Source organism: Salvia splendens, chromosome 13 (assembly GCF_004379255.2).
Source record: "Salvia splendens isolate huo1 chromosome 13, SspV2, whole genome shotgun sequence".
NCBI lineage: Eukaryota > Viridiplantae > Streptophyta > Magnoliopsida > Lamiales > Lamiaceae > Salvia > Salvia splendens.
In genome coordinates this window covers 13,508,022-13,529,898 of record NC_056044.1, presented here as the reverse complement: position 1 = coordinate 13,529,898, position 21,877 = coordinate 13,508,022, and the positions used below count along the sequence as shown (strand labels likewise).

General features: G+C 37.0%; 2 protein-coding genes across 9 annotated transcripts; one reads left to right on the top strand and one right to left on the bottom strand.

Moving 5' to 3' along the window:
* The first annotated feature begins 8,789 nt into the window (after positions 1–8,789).
* On the top strand, positions 8,790–15,017 carry LOC121761777. Of its 4 annotated transcripts, XM_042157445.1 has the most exons (5): positions 8,791–10,153; positions 10,582–11,439; positions 12,808–12,856; positions 12,969–13,024; positions 13,913–15,017. In XM_042157445.1, the coding sequence occupies exons 2-5, from the start codon at positions 11,279–11,281 to the stop codon at positions 14,712–14,714; spliced, it is 1,068 nt and encodes a 355-aa protein (XP_042013379.1). In that variant the 5' UTR covers positions 8,791–10,153; positions 10,582–11,278; the 3' UTR covers positions 14,715–15,017. The 4 variants fall into 4 exon arrangements, 3 of the variants coding, with proteins under 3 accessions (XP_042013379.1, XP_042013378.1, XP_042013380.1); XM_042157444.1 differs by having other exon boundaries at positions 8,791–11,439; XM_042157446.1 differs by having other exon boundaries at positions 8,792–11,439; positions 12,495–12,856.
* Positions 15,018–15,689: 672 nt separating this feature from the next.
* On the bottom strand, positions 15,690–20,795 carry LOC121762950 (IMPACT family member in pol 5'region-like). 5 transcript variants are annotated; one of them, XR_006042318.1, is made up of 8 exons: positions 20,272–20,795; positions 20,136–20,177; positions 19,799–19,914; positions 19,449–19,554; positions 19,217–19,270; positions 17,367–17,399; positions 16,307–16,759; positions 15,690–16,228 (listed from the first exon to the last, which is right to left on the bottom strand). XR_006042318.1 is itself a non-coding variant. In XM_042158980.1 (7 exons), exons 1-7 carry the CDS (start codon positions 20,503–20,505, stop codon positions 16,685–16,687), a joined length of 660 nt encoding a protein of 219 aa, XP_042014914.1. In that variant the 5' UTR covers positions 20,506–20,795; the 3' UTR covers positions 15,690–16,684. The 5 variants fall into 5 exon arrangements, 3 of the variants coding, with proteins under 3 accessions (XP_042014914.1, XP_042014915.1, XP_042014913.1); XM_042158980.1 differs by having other exon boundaries at positions 15,690–16,759; XM_042158981.1 differs by lacking the exon at positions 17,367–17,399 and having other exon boundaries at positions 15,690–16,712.
* Between the last annotated feature and the right edge of the window lie 1,082 nt (positions 20,796–21,877).

Here is a 21,877-nt window from a genome sequence, read left to right as displayed (position 1 = left end):
CCTTCCGGTTTAAGTCCACCACTGACTTGGATGCTGACTCCATTAACTTCCGCCTCTTCAATGAAGAGCACGTGATGAGCATCAGAGAGTGGACTCTCCGGATGGGTTTGCTGACACGTACACAGGACGACGAAGGTTTATGGAATGAGAGAATGGTAGGTCCGCCCAAGTTCACACCCGGTTTCAAGACACAGAGTGCTTGGGAGTTTGTTACCCACCCGAGGGTGGGTCAGTTTAAGACCAGCTTCTCGAAAGCCCACCACATCGAGAACAGGCTCCTGCGATTTGCCCAGACATTCATTAGCTATAATCTGATGGGCACCGCCAACAACGCCTTGACAACCGCCGACTTATACTTCACTTGGTGTATGGCCAAGGGAGTTCGTGTCCACCTGGGCTACTGGTTAGCCCAGGCTTGCCACCAGGTAACTGCCAATCCTTCCAGTCACCTGTATACATGCCATCTCCTAGGGGCTTATTTGCAGCGCAACGTGATCATGAAAATCCATAAAGCCTGCCGAGAAGTGGAGATGTGCCTACCCCCGGAAGTTTTCAATATGGATTATTTCTTCAATAAGGGGCTTCTATATACGCATGGAAAGGAGGTATGTTTTTACGAGGTTGGCGGGTCAGAAGTTCCGGTGAAGCAGGAAACAGCAAGTGTGGAGGCAGGAGCTAAGATCGGAGTTGAAGAAATGAGACAGGAGGTGGGATGGATGCGATCCGAAATTAAGATGGTTATGGAGAAGATTGTGACCCTACGGGGTAATAGAAAGGCCAGTGTCGAGGTTGAGAAAGTAAGGAAGGAGGTAACTGAAGTCAGAATGGAAGTCGGGCGAGTCAGAGAGGAAATCGTGGCCCTCAAGGGGCGCATTAATGATCTTGTGGCCACGTCATCTAAGCACACTGAGAGGATAGCAGAGGGCGTCTCGCTGATGATGATGATGGCGAAGTGGTTTAGAGAGAGGTTCCCCGAAGCACCGAAGTTGCATCCTGGTTCTGGCAGCGTTTCTAAATCGCCAGGTCAAGGAAGTCTATCTCTCCAGAAACCCCCCCAGGCGACGAAACCTCTGACTGCCTCATCCTCTACTAGACCGTTGATCGTGAAGAAGACAGTCCCCAGACCGAGTGAGACAGAGAAGGAGACGCCGGAATCTCCGGCAAAGAAGAAAGCTAAGGTGACCCAACCGTCCGCCCCGCCTAAGTCTGACTCCCGCGGGGGCCAGACCCCGAATTGATTCCCCCCCAAACTAAGTAACTTTTTCTTTGTCTTTTCTTTTCTTTTTCATTTTCTGTTTGTGTTTATGTGTGCCAGCATGCTTCGTTTTTGTATATATGTGTTGTACCTTCCCACACTTAGCCCAATCTTTCGTCTAAGTGTGAGAAGGGGTTGTTCTGTTTTTGCATGCCTTGGTTTTGTATGTTGCGCCTTCTCCCACTTAGCCCGATGTTTGGTCTAAGTGTGAGAAGTTTGTTTTGTCTGTGCGTTTTGTTTGTGTTTAGTGTTTATCTCTGCTGTTCATACTTCCCTTTTTCCCCCTTCACAAGGATAGCTTGGGGACAAGCTTGAGTGAAGTGGGAGGGGGTGGGAGTAAGTGCGGTGTCTGTTTTTGCGTCTTAGAATCTTCAGGTATAGCTTAGGTGTAATGGTTGTTTTTGTGTATCCCATGAGCTAGTGGATATAATAAGGAAAAATTCCCTTAGTGAGAGCTATTGAAGAAAGAATACATGTCAACTTTGACGCCTTCTTCCTTAATAAGCTAAAAGCGGTCTGAATGAAGTTAGGACGATGGAAAAAGCCTTAGATAACCTAGCTGTGCAGCCTTACTATAAGAGCGAGTTATAAGCCTAAACACTTTTTGTGCTAACATGTAAAATTGGGCTGCCACTTGATGCTTAGGGAGTAGAGTATAAAGGAGAAAAAATGGGTTATGGAGGAATAAGCTGGACGAAGTCCAGAAAAAGGAGGTATAAGCTAGTCCAGGGGAAGAATAAAATAACAAATCGGAGGTATAAGCTGGACGAAGTCCAGGGGGAAAATAGAAAAAAGAAGGGAAAAGAAGATTAATTACCTAAGGGTAGGAAGTAATAATTACCTGACCCAGGAATGTTAAAAAAAAGTAATAATAAAAAAAAGGGAGACGATAGAAAGGAGAAACTCTCATAACCTGATGCATCAGTGGTGTAACTTTAACTTTGGAGCGTTTCGATCCTAACATCCCTGGTGAGGAATGAGTGATCGAGCGAACCTAACCGCTGGGAAATCAATAGGCTATCTTGACGAACTGACGGACCATTTAGGTAGAAGAAGGAAGGGGGAGGATTTGAAGACTGCAGACGATCGGAGAGAACTTAAGCTCGTGGGGACAGTCGCCTAAAAGTTGAAGCTAGTGCATGTTTATCTGTTGTGTTTTGTTTCTCTTTGTGTGTTGTTTTCTTTTATGAGTCTGTAGTTGTCTAGGTCTAGAAGTCTGTTTTTGTGTTAGTGTCTTGTTTATAGAGTCATTCTTGGGGACCGTGCGTTGAAATTCGCCTTATTTCTTTTTTCTTGTCTTTCATGCTTGAGGACAAGCATGGTTTAAGTGTGAGCAGTTTGATAAGACTAATTTCATGCATATGTCTAGGGGATAAATTCGTGAATTTGCTGGGTCTAACACATGTTTTAAGCCAGGTGTATAGAAGAAATTCGCCAGGTCCAGGAAAGAAAGAGGCAATCACACGCCCGAGGAAACTGGCGAATAAGTGAACATTGTGGAAGAAATTGCAAGACGGAGTAAATCTCAGAACTGAAGGGTAGAATGTAGATTTCTACGAAGGTTCTAGAAGATTATGTCTGTGTCTATAAAAGGAAGGATGCATGCATTCTGGAGGGATCTTCTGGGTGGAGACCTCACCAACAGTCTGCAGCTCGTAGTTCACTTTTCTATACACTTGGGTTCTTAGAGGGAAATTCAGGGGGTTTCGCACTTGGGTCACTTTCCGCTTTCTCGTATTTTTCAGCTGTGGTGTAACACCGTCCTGTTAAGGGCGAAGAAACAAGTTCCTGTTTACTTTTCGCGTATTTTGTGGTTTCCACCGAGCTTCGTTGTTCGAAGCTCGGCACTCTGCTTTATCGACTATTTCCGTGTTTTATGCAAGTTTAATTTTCTGTTATGTCGATGATGTTGATTTCTGATTTTGCTGTTGAGATTTGCTGGAGTTTGAGCTAGTTTATTTGTTTTGGATGCGTTTCGCAATTGCTTACTGAATCTGTGCAGAGTAATGGCTGGATCGGATTGGTTGAAGTTGTTGGTGAATGAATCGAAGGTTTGAATTTGGTTTTATAGGTTTGTTGATTTTGGAAACGTTTAAATTCGGTATTGATCGAAGTAGATCTGTTAAATCGGAAGTTATGGAGACGAATCGATGTGTTGTTGGTTTCGGATTGCTTGGATCCGGAGTGGATTAAGCGTTCGGCATGAGATCTGAGCAGAGTGGGTTTATTTTGATGCCTAGTCTTCGTGTTTTCATTTCGCTTCGTCTAGTTTATGTAGATCTGCGTTATTTCCGATTTGTCGTAAGTTTCCGACGACCAAACCTTTACATTCTGTTCGAATCTGGGTATGTGCTCTGTTTCCTTCATCTTCGTGTTTAATTTCATTGAGGAATGCATGCCATTGTTAGTTAATTTCTCAGTTGGTTATTTGCAGCTTTTCTGACGTACTTGCTATTTCTGGGTCATGGTCCCCACTGTTAGTTGTTTCCTGTTTGGCTAAATTAGGCAGTCGTTACACGGTCTAGGAAGTGAATTCAATATACCGAAGTCTTGATGATGTTTGATCTCAGCATGTTTACAGGTTTCTAGGTCTAGCGTTTGCATTTCCTGCCTAGGTCTAGTAGTAGTTATACCTCAACCTTGAACCCACGAGCCCACAAGGTTAAGAGCCTTGCACTCTATATGAATCTTAATTATTCAACTTTAATCTCATATAGTCATATGTTATGCGATTGTGTTTATATTGTTTATTAAAAAGTTGTTCAAATTAGTGATCAAATCTATAATGTAAAGATCGAAAAGATATAAGAAGAGAGTGCATAATTCAATTACATATATATTAGAGTTTGTATACTAGAAATCACCTTTCGAGTGATTGAACTGTAAAACTCTATACGTTATTTTCCAAAGGAATGAAACAGATTATTTTTGTCATAATGTTGTTATGTTTTACATTTAATGGATGTTTATTGCATATTTAAATGTATAAGTAACGTAACAAAGTCTAAGTCTTTGTTTTAGTAGACCGGTTGTGGGAGTCGTCCACTTTAAGGTAACACGGTCAGTTCTGAACAAAGAAAAATAAGAATTTCACAACCTAGATAGGCCTAGACCACCTATCGTGAAAGGTTGCAATGTCAGTCCGCATATTTCTAAGCCTTACTGAAATAAGATGACATTGGTGTGATATAGCACTGAATTGGATCTAACAGCAAGACGAGTCTTTATGCTATCTACTGAAAGATGAGTTCTTGATAATAAATTTCTTAATCAATGTACGTTAGCATTGAGCATACAGTATTGATTATGCACTACTTTGACTTACCAAATGGTCCTGGTATATTGGGTAGTGGTGATTAATATCTAGCGGTGCTAGGATTGCTATTATATTGAATCGTGCGGAGGTGGGTCTCGTTTGATAACGTGCACAAGAGGAGCTTGAAACAAGGTTTTATTATTTGGAACCTAGCTAGTTGGAGTTTGATTACCTTATCAATAATAAATAAGCGTTTCTTGCTAAGTCCACTCTTGAAGTTAATAATATGTTAATTAATTAAGTCCATAACAGACATTAATTAATTAATGGACGTTTCTATCTTAAAAGCGGAAAATTGATGACAAACAAATGGAAACCCAGAATACTTGTAATTTCGGATTTGGATGGGCAGTGCAATATTACTTCTATAGTGGTTGCTCGTAATATTTCAATATAAGCTTATATTAAATTGTGAGTTCGATTTAATTAGTAAGAAGCTAATTGGGGGAGGCCATATCCAAATTCTTCCATAGATCCCTAACATACCCAATATGTGACTTTTTATAAATAAGAGAATAAAGGAGACAGAAAATACACATTATTTTGTCCAAAATCCCCCCCCCCCTCTGTCTTGAAAAGGGACGATTTTCGGCTCTCCTCCGTGAGCAGTTTCCGTCTTCTTTATTCAAGTCCTAGTATTCTAGTGAGATCAGCTCACACTGATCTCAGATTACAGCCCGGGAACCAGTCAGAAGATCCGTGGTTTAGTACTCAAGATCTTCACTTGGAGAAGGCGCGAGCTATCTTTAATTCTTCAGTGAATCAACGAGGTAAATTGGCTTACTCCGTAGCAAACATGTTTTAGGTGTTAATTGCGCTAAATCATGTTTAAATTCAAGTTATGAGCATGATACATGTGAGAATTACGCGAATAGAATTTGTCTAAATAATCTGCTAAATAGATCAGAATTATTATGTGATCCGTTAGAACGCACGCTTCCGCTGCCAACCCCAACAATATATTGATTCAATAAAATAGTAAAGCAAGCTCCCTATTCATGCACACATGCCCAGTACATATGAAGCTAGGAAACATATAGATAACTAGGGGTAGGTAAACAGTTTTCGGTTAACCGATAACCGATCGGTTCCTAGGGGTGGGTAAACAGTTTTCGGTTATTCGGTTAACCGAGAACCGAACTGGAACCGTTCGGTTATCGGTTAACCGATAACCGAAATTTACGGTGTTCGGGTCGGTTCCGGTTTGACATTTTGCTCCAAGTCGGTTATCCAAAATTAAATTCAATTTTAATTTGAATTATATTTTTGATTAATACTAGAAAATTTGTAATTTACTTTCAAACTTTGTCACAATAAAAGAAATTGTAATTTACTTCCAAATTTTGTCAAAGTCTCATATTGCAAGTGTTGGGGTTTGGTGCCCCTTGCACAACGGAAGACATGCATTCACAAATAAATCATACATATGGATCTATTTGACCGATTATGAGATTAATTGATTCACATGTTAAACATTGACTTGCATACAAGAACGCACAAAAATCATGTTTAAGGAATTAAAATCCTAATTCATGATATTCTACGGTTTAGGATTACCGATCTGATTCTCCAAAGAATCGATGATTGCTTGCGCCTTCTCCACGTGATGTTCTTCGTACTCAACCACGAATCTTCTAATCTGTATCCAGAACTCAGAATCTGACCTTTGGGTGGGCAAAGCTTGTCAGAATCGAAAAGGGCTTGATTAGAAAGGAGACATAATACCAGTTCTATCAAAAACTGATTTTTTCGTCCACTCCCAGAGGGGAGCACGAAAATTCTAGGTTAATTAATGCTAAATCTCTCTTCTAATCTCCTTTCTAATCTCCTTTTATATTGAGTTATAATGGGCCAGATTAGGGATCCATAGAGGTTGAACTTGGGCAAACCTGTTGGATTTTTACTAATTAAATTGAGCCCCAATTTAATACAAGTCCGACAGAATATTATTATCAGTCACTACAGTAAAATAATATTGACTACCCGTCCAATCTCAAATTACGAGTAATTCGGGCTTTATCTCTTTAATTTATTATTTCCCGTGTTTAAGATATAAATATCCATTAATTAATTTAAGTCTGCTATTTGACTTTAATTAATTAATATCTTTTTCCAAAAGTTGTCTAGTTCAAAATCTTTATTTATTATTCTGGAATAAATTCCAACCGGCCGGGTTTCTGAATAATAAAACCTTTTTCGAACACCTTTTGAGGATATTATCAAACTGGACTCACCCAGCACACGATTCATTGCAATAACAATACTAGCACCTCTAGACATTGATCACCACTACCCAAGATACCAGGATTCTTGGATTGCGAAAAATTCGCACCATTTGATAAATCAAAGTAGTGAATAATCAATATCGTATGCTCAATGTTATGTCAACAATAATTAAGAAATAACAATCACCGAGATCTCGTCTTTCAGTAAATAGCAAGAAAGACTTATCTCAACTGTTAGATCTTTCAGTGCTATACCACACCAGTGTCGTTTATTTCCTAAGGTAAGGAAACATGCAGACTGACACTACAACCTTTCACGATAGGTAGCCAAAGCCTATCTAGGTTGTGAAATTCTATTTCTCATCTACAAAGAACTGACTGCGTCACCTTCTGTGAACGTCGTTCACGACCAGTCTACCATGTAGAATAATTAGACTTGTTTGCTTCTTATACATTTAAATATTTGGGAAACATCTTATAAATGCACAAGCAAACACCAATGCGATAAAATTACTTTTTCTCGCCTTGGGTTAAAAGTGGATTGTAGAGTTTATTGTACACAAGCAATTCTATCCGTGCAACATGCTCGGAATATGCTTTTCTGTATATCAATCCTAACAGCAAGGTCAAAAATGTCTATTTTAATTTGTGGTATTATCAGTTATACTTATAATATCTCAAAATCCATAAAGTGTCTAAAGTCTAAACATTATTTTAAAAATAAGATCTCTCAAAGTCAATAAAGTTTTATTGCTTAAGCATTACTGCTATTTTAAAAATAGGATAACTCTTCACTGATTACTGCAGAAAAGTTTTTAAAATTTAGATCATTTAAAGTTTAAGTCTTTTAAAGTGCCTTAACAATTTATGTATTACTTTTAAATAGGAGTATAATAATAATAATAATAATAATAATAATGATAATAATAATAATAATAATAAAAGTAGATGAAAAATAAAAAGTTAATACCATAATTTTTTTAATTTTAATTATATTTTTTAATTAATAATAGAAGTAATTGTAACTTACTTTCAAACTTTGTCACAATAGAAGAAATTGTAATTTACTTCCAAATTTCGTCAAGTCTCCTGTTGCAATGCAAAAAAGTTTATTTTAATTTGCATTACTATCAATTATACTTATAATATCTCAAAGTTTATAAAATTTCTAAATATTATTTTATAAATAAGATCTCTCAAAGTCAATAAAGTGCTTAAGCATTACTACTATTTTAAAAATAGGATAACCCTTCACTTATTATTAGAGATTTTTTTTAAAATTTTAGATCATTTAAAGTTTAAGTTTTTTAAAGTGCCTAAACAATTTATGTATTACTTGTAAATAGAAATATAATAATAATAATAATAATAATAATAAAGTAGATGAAAAGTTAAAACCATAAACAATTTTAATTTCAATTCGGTTAGTTCGGTTATAACTGATTACTGACCGATTCTAACCGGGTCAATTAATTAAGTAACCGAACTTGAGATCAGGTCGATTTCGGTTAGTTTTTTGACCAAATTAACCAACCGAATAACCACCCCCTGTAGATAACTAGCTAACTGACATACTTAATAATATCTTAACAATTAAGAAACTTAAAGATAAAAAAAATAAGTAACGACTACAATCTGAAGTATAGAATTGAACGACCTGAGGTGGTCCATGAGTTCAGCAACCCGAGGCCTGTGCCCATTATTGTTGGACTCAAGGTCGAAGTGCTCCTGAGTCTCGGCTTCAATCATCTGGCTTAGCTCACGCAAACGCTCCTGCTGCTTCGTCCAACACCTTTTCGTAGATTTGTGATTAAACACCAAAATATAATCTAAAATAAAGTTGTGAGATTATTTAAATCAGAGAGACTTGACTATGACTAAGTATCACATGATTATCATGGACTAAGTAGCAAGATTCAAACCGAATAGGTCGAGTATAATCTTCCAAACTGTATAGCTCGAGATCCAATGGGTAAAGAAAGAAATCAAAGACTAAAATAAAAGTGATACTCTTAACAAAATTAGGGCTTAATTTATGGAGTACCCTGTTTCGACATAATTGAAAGAATGGCATCCTTTTACCATCTTCTTCATTGTGCATTTTAGATGGCTTGCATGATAGAAATATAAAGCACAAATTTTCGAGCTTTTTTTCGGCTGATATCTATCACAGTGTTATTGCCTCAGTCCTTGCATCTTATGCATTTAAGCCATGTTAGATTGTTTAGATTTTGACCTTGAAAAAATGAAACAAGCGAAAATGGAAGAAGGAAATGGGGAGGCTTCTTCATATGATGACGTTGCACAAACAGACCAAGACAATTTGTCTGTCTCTCTTTGGATGTTGCAATATTTGGTTACTTGTGCTATGTGTGAATGTAAAATGTGATTAGGAATGCTTTAATTATAATGTTAGCATTCCAATTCTAATTTCACAAATTAGACGGTTTTGTTTTTCTAGAATTGTGCTGATGAATTGGTCATAAATCTCATTTTGCTGGCTGATTCTGTTTGTGCTTGATGGCGAAAACAAATGAGCTGAAGATGAATTAGCAGGAGACGAAGGTATGTTCCTTTTAATTTCTTCTGTGTATCTGTTTTACCTGATACAATTGATTGTGTTAACATTGCTAACTGAATCAGAGCTTGTCTTATCATTCAGTTGTTCTTCAGATTTACAATTCAGATTTAAAATAGCCTCATCTGCCACTCACAAGTACTTTAGTTAAGCCTTAAACTTGTCCCATTCCATTTGTTCTTTAATTGGTATCTGTTTCTAGTTGTTTAGTTTCAATGAAAGGTTGGCTCTGTTTACTCATTGGTTTGAGTGAGCTGATATGCTTTGAATAATAAATTTATTAGATCCATCCAGCTATTTTAAGTTATAGAGTCTGATATTGAAGGAGGGTCGATTTCATCAGCATTTTGGTTTGATGAAAGGTGGAGATATCTGCCTCGATTATTCTACTATTGTCATTCCTGGTTAAAGAATCTTGTTTTAGTGGAAAAGGCTGGCTGAATTAATTGGCAAAAATGAGTAAATGCATATTGCCAAGCTATATATGAAGTAGTCGTGTTTTTAATGGTTACACGAGATATGACTTTCCGATTCATATATATTACGCCTAGCCTTGTGCTTTCCAAATTGAAATAAGGAATTTAGGGTTTTTCGCCGCCACTGCTTCTATTCCATATACATAGCAGCAGAAGAGGTAAACATCCCCCTCCCCATGTTTTTCTTTCCATTACAATTAGTTTGTTTGATCTTCGTATCGAAATAACTGGTCATCTATTTTATGGTTTCTTCTTTTGGATAGAAGCTTGGAATCGGAGATTTTGTTCACTTCTTATTGAGAGGTTTCTTTAAATTCTCTGTATTGATTTATTGCACATTTGCACTAGACTGTAATAATAGATCTATGCAATATTAATGTGTATCTTAGTTAGATCTGGCAATTCATGATGTCGTGTATCAACTTTTCATGTTTTGGTTATCCATTTTGTGCCTTTCCATAATCTCCTATCTCTGTATTCATGATTGATATTGTCTTGTTTAGATGTTGCTATCATGATGTCGTGTTGAGGATTGTCTGTGTCTTGAACTTAATTTATGGTTTGGGAAGTTTATTTGACTGTAACGAAGCCAACTTAGTCGAATTCATGTCTGATTTGTCTTGTATAATTCGTGCAATCGTGCCTGCACAAAAAGGCCAACTTAGTTCACAACTCATGCACAGTTTTGCACAATTCACACTGTCTAATGTGTTTTTTCGATCACTTTTTAGGCCGTTATTTGAAAAAATGAAACAAGCGAAAATGAAAGAAGGAAATGGGGTCGATCACTTTGCTCGTATCACAGAGGAACTAATCTCGTTGATATTAAGCCGGTTTGAAAACCTAAAGCATCTGTGTGGATACTCCCTTGTCTCGAAGCGTTTTGCTTTGGCTATTTATGTATTGAAATCTGTTCATTTGACTCTTCCAAGTACTACACACTCTACTGAATCAGCTGATGAAATCTTTGAACTTCTCCCTAAGCTGGCAGACGTCAAACTGATTCTTCTCTGATTTGATTTTATGTTAATTTGGTTTGATATTTTTCTTCATTTGTGAATGGTTCTATGATTTTGTACTTTGAACAAAGACTTAATCAACATATGAGCTACTTTCGCACAATTTGCGTACTATTTTTTTGCACTATATTTGCACGATTTTACTCTTTTTCTTATCACTGTTTGTTATTTGAATCTTTATATTTTATTTTTTTCTCTGATTCCTTGTCTTTTCCCCCATTTTTACTCTCATCTCTCTCTATTTTCCATTTTTTTGGTACTATTTGAATCTGCAAACTTCTCCCTAAGCTGGCAGGCTTTACCAGTGAAGAAATGGGTGAATTATCAACTCATCACCGATTAAGGAGTTGGGGTTCTTGTCATTCCTTCGGAACTTCAGGGAACTCAGATCTATTTCGTTGGAGTTCACATGTCTTCGCAGCATCTGCAGTTCCTCACTTTGGAAAGTGTGGGTGAAATTCAGCAGCGGTGGAGCCATGGTGGAACTCTTTCTAGAACTACCAGCTTTTGTGCCTTGGGAGTATACTGGGGACAAAAAGGACTTGCGAGATCCGTTGTTGGAGTTTGTAGGTAAACATAAAGAATCATTTCCTTACTACTAATCCAGGTTAACTATGCCGGCATCAAACTGACTCTTCTCTGATTTAGTTTAATGTTAATTTGGGACTAAGTTTGATATTTATCTTCATCGGCGAATGTTTCTATCTATGGTTTTGTACGTCAAATTGATGTTTCATGTTTGTAAAATAATATCTCTGTCGAACTTTTGCACTATTTTCCCACTATTTTCCCACTATTTTCCCACTATTTTCGCACTATTTTGCACCATTTTGCTCTATTAGTTCACTTTTAGTTTCGATGGAAGGTTGGCTCTGTTTACTCATTGGTTTGAGTGATCTGATATGCTTCGAATAATAAATCTATTAGATCCATCCAGCTAATTTAAGTTTTAGAGTTTGAAATTGACGGAGGGTCGATTTCATCAGCATTTTGGTTTGATGAAAGATGGAGCTATCTGCCTCCATTATTATACTATTATAAAAGTAAAGTAGTCGTTCCTAGTTAAAGAATCTTGTTTTAGTGGAAAAGGCTGGCTGGCTGAATTAATTGGCAAAAATGAGTAAATGCATATTGCCAAGCGCTATATGTAATAGGGTCGATCACTTTGCTCAACTACTCTCGTTGATATTAAGCCGGTTTGAAAACCTAAAGCATCCGTGTGGATACTCCCTTGTCTCGAAGCGTTTTGCTTTGGCTATTTATGAATTGAAATCTGTTCATTTGACTCTTCCAAGTACTACACACTCTACTGAATCTGCTGATGAAATCCGTGAACTTCTCCCTAAGCTGGCAGTCTCAAACTAATACTTCTGTGATTTGATTTTGTGTTAATTTGGTTTGGTATTTATGATTTTGTACTTTGAACAAAGACTTAATCAACATATGAGCTACTTTCGCACTATTTTCGTACTATTTTTTTGCACTATTTTTGCACTATAATTGCACCATTTTACTCTTTTTCTTATCACTTTTTACTATTTAAATCTTTATATTTTATTTTTCTCTCTGATTCCTTGTCTTTTACCCCATTATTTCTCTCACCTCTCTCTATTTATTTGATCCAGCCAGCTAATTTAAGTTTTAGAGTCTGATATTGAAGGAGGGTCGATTTCATCAGCATTTTGGTTTGATGAAAGATGGTGATATCTGCCTCCATTATTCCACTATTGTAAAAAGTAAAGTTAGTCATTCCTGGTTAAAGAATTTTGTTTTAGTGGAAAAGGCTCACTGGCTGAATTAATTGGCAAAAATGAGTAAATGCATATTGCCAAGCTATATGTGAAGCAGTCATGTTTTAATGGAAGACAACACGAGATATGACCTTCGATTCTTATATAAATACGCCTTAAGCGTTCCAAATTTTATTACGGAATATAGGGTTTTTCGCCGCCGCTGCTTCTATTGCATTTACATAGCAGCAGGAGAGGTAAACATTTCCCCCATGTTTTTCTTTCCATTTCTTTCGCTTACAATTAGTTTGTTTGATCTTCGTATCGAATTAACTGGTCATCTATTTTATGGTTTCTTCTTTTGGATAGAAGCATTCAAGCGTGGGATCTTGGATTCGGAGATATTGTTCACTTCTTACCGAGAGGTTTCTTTAAATTTTCAGTATTAATTTATTGCACTCGACTATAATAATAGATCTATGCATAATTAACATTGTTAATGTGTATCTTAGTTAGATCTGGCAATTCATGATGTCGCGTTTTATTTTATATATCATCTTTTCATGTTTTGTGTTATCCATTTTGTGCCTTTACATAATCTCCTTCCTCTGTATTCATGTTTGATATTGTCTTGTTTAGATCTTGCTATCATGGATTCGTGTCGAGGATTGTCTGTGTTTGAACTTATTTTATGGTTTGGGAAGTTTATTTGACTGTAATGAAGCCGAATTCATGTCTGGTTTGTTTTGTATAATCCGTGCTATCGTGCCTTCACAAAAGGCCAACTTAGTTCACAATTCATGCACGATTTGCGCTGTCTATTGTGTTTTTCCGGTTGAAATCTGTCACTTTATTATTGCCTCAGTCCTTATATCATATTGGGTGTGTATTTAAGCCATGTTAGATTGTTATTATTTTTACCTTGCAATATATCCTTTTAGGCTGTTATTTGAAAAATGAAACAAGTGAAAATGGAAAAAGGAAATGGGGTATCTTTTTCTAGTAGTTTAGTTGCCTCTGTTTCCTCATTGGCTTGAGTGATTTGACATGCTTTGAGTAATAAACTTATGAGATCCATCCAGCTATTTTAATCTGAGTCAAGGATTGTCTGTGTCTTGAACTTAATTTATGGTTTGGGAAGTTTATTTGACTGTAATGAAGCCAACTTAGTCGTATTCATGTCTGATTTTATCTAGTATAGGTCATGCAATCGTGTCTGCACAAAAAAGGCCAACTTAGTTCACATCAAATTCGATAAGTATTTAAGCCATGTTAGATTGTTGAGATTTTGACCTTGAAATCTAACTTTTTAGGCCGTTATTTGAAAAAATGAAACAAGGGAAAATGGAAGAGGGAAATGGGGTCGATCACTTTGCTCGCATCCCAGAGGAACTACTCTCGTTGATATTAAGCCGGTTTGAAAACCTAAAGCATCTGTGTGGATACTCCCTTGTCTCGAAGCGTTTTGCTTTGGCTATTTATGAATTGAAGTCGGTTCATTTGACTCTTCCAAGTACTACACACTCTACTGAATCAGCTAATGAAATCTGTGGGCTTCTCCCTAAGGTGGCAGGCTTTACCAGTGAAGAATTGAGTGAATTCATCAACTCATCACCGATTAAGGAGTTGGGGTTCTTCTCATTCCTTCGGAACTTCAGGGAACTCAGATCTATTTCGTTGGACTTCACATGTCCTCGCAGCATCTGCAGTTCCTCACTTTTGAAAGTGTGGGTGAAATTCAGCAGCGGTAGAGCCATGATGGAACTCTTTCTAGAACTACCTGCTTTTGTGCACGAGAAGGCTTCATCATCTGACGAGTCTTCTTCATCTGATGACGAGGACTCATACGCTGCACTAACAGACACAGGAATGCATGCACAGTCTCTCTTTCGATGTTGTTGTGTTTGGTTGCTTGTGCTGTGTTTGCTCAGAAAATGCCACCCTTCGCTTGTGAGTGTCACCATCACAAATAGCGAGAAAGAGGGGAGACTATTCGTGAGCAATATAAATCTTCTTTTTCGGATAAACAAGTCGAATGAAGCAGAACTATGCTCATTGAATCAAACACTTGTTGGATGTGTGACTCAAAAATCCCGGAATCAGGATAACTGGTGAAAGTGGTGAATCATGCGACGTTAGATCCGGTGGATGAACTAGATTCTGATCCAGGCGCGTTGGATGGCGATGATGTAGTGACTTGGGAGTATACTGGGGACGAAAAAGACTTTGGCGCGTTGGATGGCAATGATGTAGTGACTTTGCGAGATTCGTTGTTGGAGTTTTTAGGTAAATATGGAGAAACATTTCCTTACTTATCCGCGTTTAACTATGCCGAAACTAGCTCTTCTTTCATTTGATTTAATGTTAATTTGGGACTACACTTTGATATTTATCTTTATATGGGAATGTCTCTATCTATGATTTTGTACTTAGAATAAAGACTTAATCAACATTTAAGGTACTTTTGCACTATTTTCGCACTATTTTGGTACTATTTTTGCACTTATATAGCACAATTTTACTCTATTTTTGCACTTATTTGGCACAATTTTACTCTATTTTTTTTTATCACTTTTTTGTTATTTTAATCTTTATATTTTATTTTTCTCTCTGATTCCTTGTATCTTCCTCCATTTTTCCTCTCATCTCTCTTTAGTTTCAATTTTGCTTGATCTCATTTATTGTAAAAAATAAATGTTCTTCTACAAAAAAAAAACAAAAATAAATGTTCTATGTACCACTTGGGGATGAGTACTATCAGAACTCGATGCATTCAACCTTGTCCATGTACAACACCTACTCGTTGAAAACCACATCGCTACTACGAATGACCCTTTCGACTCAATTTGTCGATTTGCTTCAACTCTTTTGTCCCAACACTTTCCAGATTGGATTAATAGAACTTCAATGTGCTTAAAAATCTGTATCTTGTAATAAATTAATGTTGTCTTAACTTAACAGTTTGCTAGTAATTTGAAAAGTGGAAAACTTATACTAGTGAATGATTTGATAAGATATAAAAACCTTGTTTCATCTGAGTTTCGGGAATGAGGAAACTAGGGTTAGGGTTTGTAGGGAGAAAAAGAGAGATAAGGAAATGATGATTTATTATGAGTGAAATAAAGAAGACATTCATAGAACGTTCCAAGACCGGTTCGATCTGGGAAAGAAGCGACAAAGAAAACGTTCTAAGACCGGTTTGAGTGCAATACAATCTGGGAAAGAACTGATAAAGAAAACCAACTGATAAAGAAAACCCAGAAGGGAGGGAGCTTATAGACATGCTCGACTCGTTCAGAGGGTGTGAGTTGATCTGACATGAAAGTTGAAGTTGTAACAATTAACTCCCTCGTAGATACCATCAATCTGATTGGAATAAGTAACTGCACCGTTGAGGGAACTGTGGTCTTCCTAAGAGTAAGAAAAAGGGATATTGCAGGTGCCTATTGTCCCAACATAATCCACTACAGCCCTACTCTTCGCCGGCACAGGAACTGTGCCTGAAGCAGAAACTGTTGTAGTAGTCTTGGTGGTTTCGTCCCACTGAAACGACCTGCTTATCTCAAACGACACTTTAATCCCTGCTTCTGTAATCCAGGGCACCTTCGTTTTGATGCTGGTCTCCACCCCTGTTGATGCAGAAACGTACGGATAATGACTGAACTGGTAAATAAAGAACACAACTAATTATGATGCAGAAACGTCACCTGTTTTCACAGTCACGCCCCGAGTAAACAAGTAAGATTTCTCGTCTGTCATCGTGTTCTCGTGATCCATGTCGTTGGTGAGCATGGTCGAGCCCGCCAGAAAAGGCGTCTTGCCATATATCCTCGAGTCCTCCATCTGATACACCACGTTGTAGATCTTCCTCTCCAACACCAGCTCCTGCACTCTCAATTTGGTCCCGTTGGTTATGGTGCGCGTTGAGGCAGAAGTAGTCGTTGCCCGCGTTTCTCAGCGCGATGTGATCGTCGTCGTCGACTTTAACCATCCAGAACTCCAGAAGAGGGTGTGTTTGTTTGTTGCAGTGACGTCATCTGAATCCAATTAGGGCTCCGCCGCCAGAACAAGTCCCAGTAGTCGGACTATATCCTTTGGGTCGTCGGATGAAAACTGAAGGTATTTATAGTTATGATAATAATATGATTGAAGGTATTTGTTTTGGGGCCTAAGAAAGCGACGTGCTTAGGCAATTCAACAAGGACGCCGACGCTGTTTCTGTCGGTTTTGGAGGAGCTGGCCAGTGCTAGTTATGTATTGAAAATTAGTATTTGTACAGTCTTCAACTCGACTAATTAATGAATGATTTAAGATTCGTAATGAAATAGAACTGTTGCCGCTGTTTCTGTAGATGTATAAGATTCTCTTTGATTCTAACATCAACTCGACGCTGTTTCTGTCGATGTATAAGATTCTCTTTGATTTCGACGCAGAAGGGATTGCCGCTGTTGTTTCTGTAGAATATCAGATCCATTTTCTTATGATGAGAAGGAAGAAAGAGGGGTTTTCACGTTTTTTTCGTGATTGCTAACAATTTTTTTCATTTCTGCATTTCTTCAATTTTCTAGGACGACTTTTTTATTTTAAATTTCATGTCTTTTTTTACACGCATGAATGTGTTTTATTTCGGGGACGTTTAGAGCTCTAAATTCTGAAATCTGCATGTACTAACTTTGAAATATGCAGTGAAATTGTCGAACTATTGATTTTTTTTTCTTATTTTAATGACAAATTATTGTTTTATCTGATTTTGCGACTAATAAAGATTTTAAAGCTAACATAACTTGATGAGATATTTACCTGATGTGAAAAAAAAACATTATTAGAGGCATTTACGAAATTATTTAAATAAAATTTGATAAAATTTAAAGATTTTATACAGAAAAATTTAGAAAAATGAATTTAATAGGGGGTTTAGCTAGTTGGCCTCTATGCGTACGTCGCCAGTGTACATTACACTACGGCATCACTAAAATGACATCGTCACATTTTAGGTAGCAAATCATTATCGTATTTAATTATTTAATTGTGATTTTTATTAAGTCAAGTTGACATTAAAATCTTGATTGTTAGGATACTATATTTATCTCATTTAAATATATAGTAGTAGCATACTATATTTAACTCATTTGTATATGTAGATGGCGTTCGATTGCCATGACTAATATCATGAGACCATCCATTTAGGATTAAGTTGTGAGATTATTTTAGTTGGAGGGGGGAGACTATAACTAATTATCATGAGACTATCCATCTAGGATTAAGTTAAAAGGTTCAATCTTATGAACCAAACATGATACATATTTAATCAAAAGATTTAATCTTGCCAACCGAACACCCTCATATAGTAGTAGAATATAAATTAGAATATTCTCTCACATTTTATAATAATATTAATACTTTTAACAAATTCTACCAACTTTTTAAACTCATTTTCCATTACATATATTAAAACATGTGCCCGGTCAAACTGTGACAATATTTAAGGGACATTGTGTTGGAGTAATTATAAATTTTTTATACAGATTACATACTGCTCCCTCCGTTCCACAAGAATATGCACTCTTTCCATTTTAGTCCGCCCCACAAAAATATGCACTTTCTAATTTTAGAAAGTCTTTTCTCTCTAATGAAGATGAACTCATTCTCTACTAACAATACTTTAATTATTTTTTCTTTCTACCTCTCTCTTATTTTACCAATTTTATATTAAAATTCGTGCCGAAGCCAAAGTGCATATTCTTTGGGGACGAAGGGAGTATGTTGACATATCTTAAGTTCTTTACACTAATACATGATATTTTATTATTTTAAACATAAAAGTATAAAAACTTCTTAGATCAAAATACATTAGTATAAAGACCTAATGAAACAATAGAAGGTAATCTCATCTATGGTACTTTATTACTATTTGGCCTATTTTTCCACCGAAAATGCCCCTAAGGCATGGATTAAATTCTCTAATCCTTCTCTACTGCTTAGGCTTTTCTTTACTTCCAGTTCTTTTCTCGAGGCTTCCAACATGAGGTGTTGAAGGTTGAGGATCTCTCTTCTTCTAAGGATGAATGGGGTGTTTAAGCTGAAAATTTCCTCTAGTCTTTTGGTCTAGGGATGGCCGAAGTAAGGATATGGAGTGTTGGGGATGACTTCTAACTAGGCACTCAAACTCATAATCAAGTATCCATGATCTCCAAACCATCACAATTTTTTCACAAGACAAAACCACCAATGTTGTAAATCAACTTTGAAAGTGACAATTGTAACATTATCTTTTCCTGTATCGTAATCCTGCTTGATGTCCTCAGCTTGAAAAGACTGAAGCTGCACATTAACAAGGACGCTCAAACGGTTACTAATACTTGACTAACTTGAGGAGCAGCAGCAACTCGGTAACCTCATTTTCATTATGATCTAGGAAGTTAGCATTCAGAACAATTTAGCTTTTACTCATTCGAGACTTCAACGCAATTATATAAATCAAATTTAGGAGTTTATAGTTTTTATTTTAATCACTACAAAATCCAACAAATCTCATTCATGTCAATGGGAAAATAAGAACATATAGAACTATAATTTAAAAAGAAATTAGTATTATGTATTCAATAATTTCAACTTACTTGGTGGTATAGAACTCCCAAAAGATCAAACGTGACCTCCAAACCCATAGGAACCTACAGCCAAGAAAAACAAGAAATGTTAATCATATACAGGTGCTTCATCCAGGCTTAAATGGAAATATGCAAGCTTACACGCATGAATCTGTAAAAGGGTGTAATCAAATTTCATGAGTGTAGACGAAATTCACTGGGAAAAGTCGAATAGCAAAGGAGATTTAGGAAACTTTATTACTTTGGATTTCACAAGACAAGTTTGGCCATTTTTTAAGCATTCTGCAGCTACACCTCCGTAAGCTCTAACCAATCCTCCAGTGCCAAGTTTGATTCCTCCAAAGTACCTAACCAAAGAGAAACATATCAATTCACCAATGGTACAGTTAATTACAGAACTAGAGCATTCAAGAAGATAAGGCAACGTTTGTGAAGTAGACCACACGAACATATTCCTGACCACAACACAAGCTTGTGATTGCTGGAAACTACGCGCAATTACTGTTTCATGGTACATTTTTCAAATGCGTGGATCGAGCGGGATATAATGCATATAAACATAGACATGTCATGATAATACACGAACATAACCTGATAACAACCACCATAACTCTATCTATTCCGGAAGACTCAATTGCCGATTGTATTGGCTTGCCAGCTGTTCCAGATGGTTCACCGTCATCGTTACTCCGAAACTGATCTCCAATCTAAAACCAAGTATCAGATTTCCAAGATTTCAACACAAATGAGCTACATTTTGTATCCTTAGTTGTCATTTCTACTTTCAATTTCATAGCCAAAATGTAGATTGTCATCATTCTTAGTTAAGGAAGAGAAACATCTCCCCAAAAAAGCTCAATTTTGAGAAAGTGAAGCTAAAAACACATAAAATTTCTGCGATGATGAAAAGCATAAAGCAAAATGAGACCTTGTAAGCCCAGCAATTGTGAGTGGCACGGGATTCACGAACCTGATAAGCAAATCCCACAAAATGGGATAAGGCGATTGAAATTGAAATTGACATTGAAATTGAAAATGAAGAAAGGGGGGTTGGTGAAATTGACCTCGGAAAGAAAGGAGAAAGCGGAGGGCTCATCAGAGATAGGGGCGGCGATGGCGATGAATTTGCTTTTCTTGATTTCTTTGTCAAAAGAGACTCTCTCTTTGAGCGTGGTGAATGCGCCGCCTCCACCGGAAGAAGCTGTGACCATTGACAAAGACAGACCTTTGACCTTGCTAAAAGTATTGTTTGTAAACTGATTGAAGGTTAGGCGAGCGATAGGCAGCGGCAGCGGCATGTGCTGCGCCGGAGATCTCACGACAATTTTTTCGATAATACTACAAATGGAATCCAAACTACACAATTTTTTGTTTGAGGAAATAATGTGAAATGAGACTGATATATTCTGTTTGGCTTTACATCCCAACTGAGAGCATCCACGACAGTTGGCCCGATATGGTGTTGGCCAGTCCCGCTAAGATGGGACGGGGACGGGGACGGGTCACCGCACCGGGCCGCCCAACCTTGAGGGGTGAGCCCATTCCGACGCGATAAGCACTCGCCGGCTCGCGAGTGGTTTCATATTTGACTGTAATTTCTTTTAAATTGGCAAAAACTGAAAAAATCTCGTTTCCTCAAATATTACTGTTACCGTTTATTATTGTTTTTTTATCATTCAAATTTATTCTAAAATTATCTATAAATATGTTATTTATAAAAAAAACTATACAAAATTTTCATTCTCCCACTAACTTTTGTTCATATTTTCATCATTAATTGTGCAAATTACTTGACCGTAATTTGGTTACTCTCTCCGTCTTATTTTAAGTTTTAAAAAATTATTTGACTTTGTGAAGAAAAATGAGAATGAGTCAGGAGTATTTTTATATACTCCCTCCGTTCGTGAATATAAGTCTCATTTTTCCATTTTAGCTCGTCCACGAATAGGATTCTCGGTTCATTATTTCTATAAATGGTAAAGAAATCTCATATTCCACTAACTCATTTTACTCACGTATCATTTAAAACTTATATATAAGGTTGCGTTAGGGCGCATTTGGTATTCTGACATGTTATATGAACTATAGTTAGCTAATTATACATATTGCACTATTCCCTCATGTCAACTCGTCTTTATCCACTGTTTGATATGAATTGCGGGACCCAGTTATACAAATAATCAGCTGTTTGGTAGTGAATTCGGGAGTCGTATTTAACCCGTTATTTCCACAAATACCCTTGGTAGGATTTAATTATTGGCTGCAGATCACACTGGCGGGAATTCGTTTTTTGGTGGTAGACAAAATAAAAAATTTGGCGGCTTCTTTTTCCGCCTATCCATCAACCCAGGCGGGGAATTTATTTCCGGGGGGAGGGGGGGGGGGGAATTCAAAATTTTGGCGCTTTTATGGAGCGCCTATTTAACACCCTTGTCTCATTCGACTATCACTCCAGAGTAGCGGTGAACATTCTTGGTCTTTGAAGCATTATATCAGTAATTTCTTCTCCAACGCTTTGCTGTGTTATGAACTAATATTTTTCCTATTTTGTTTTTAAGTTCTCGTTTTTTCTAATATCTTTCGGCATATGCCGCTTGTTATATTCAGGGGATTGCAGTAGCGAGCATGGATTTGGGTGGAAGAGTTCATCCTCAAGGTAGATTCCCGTCA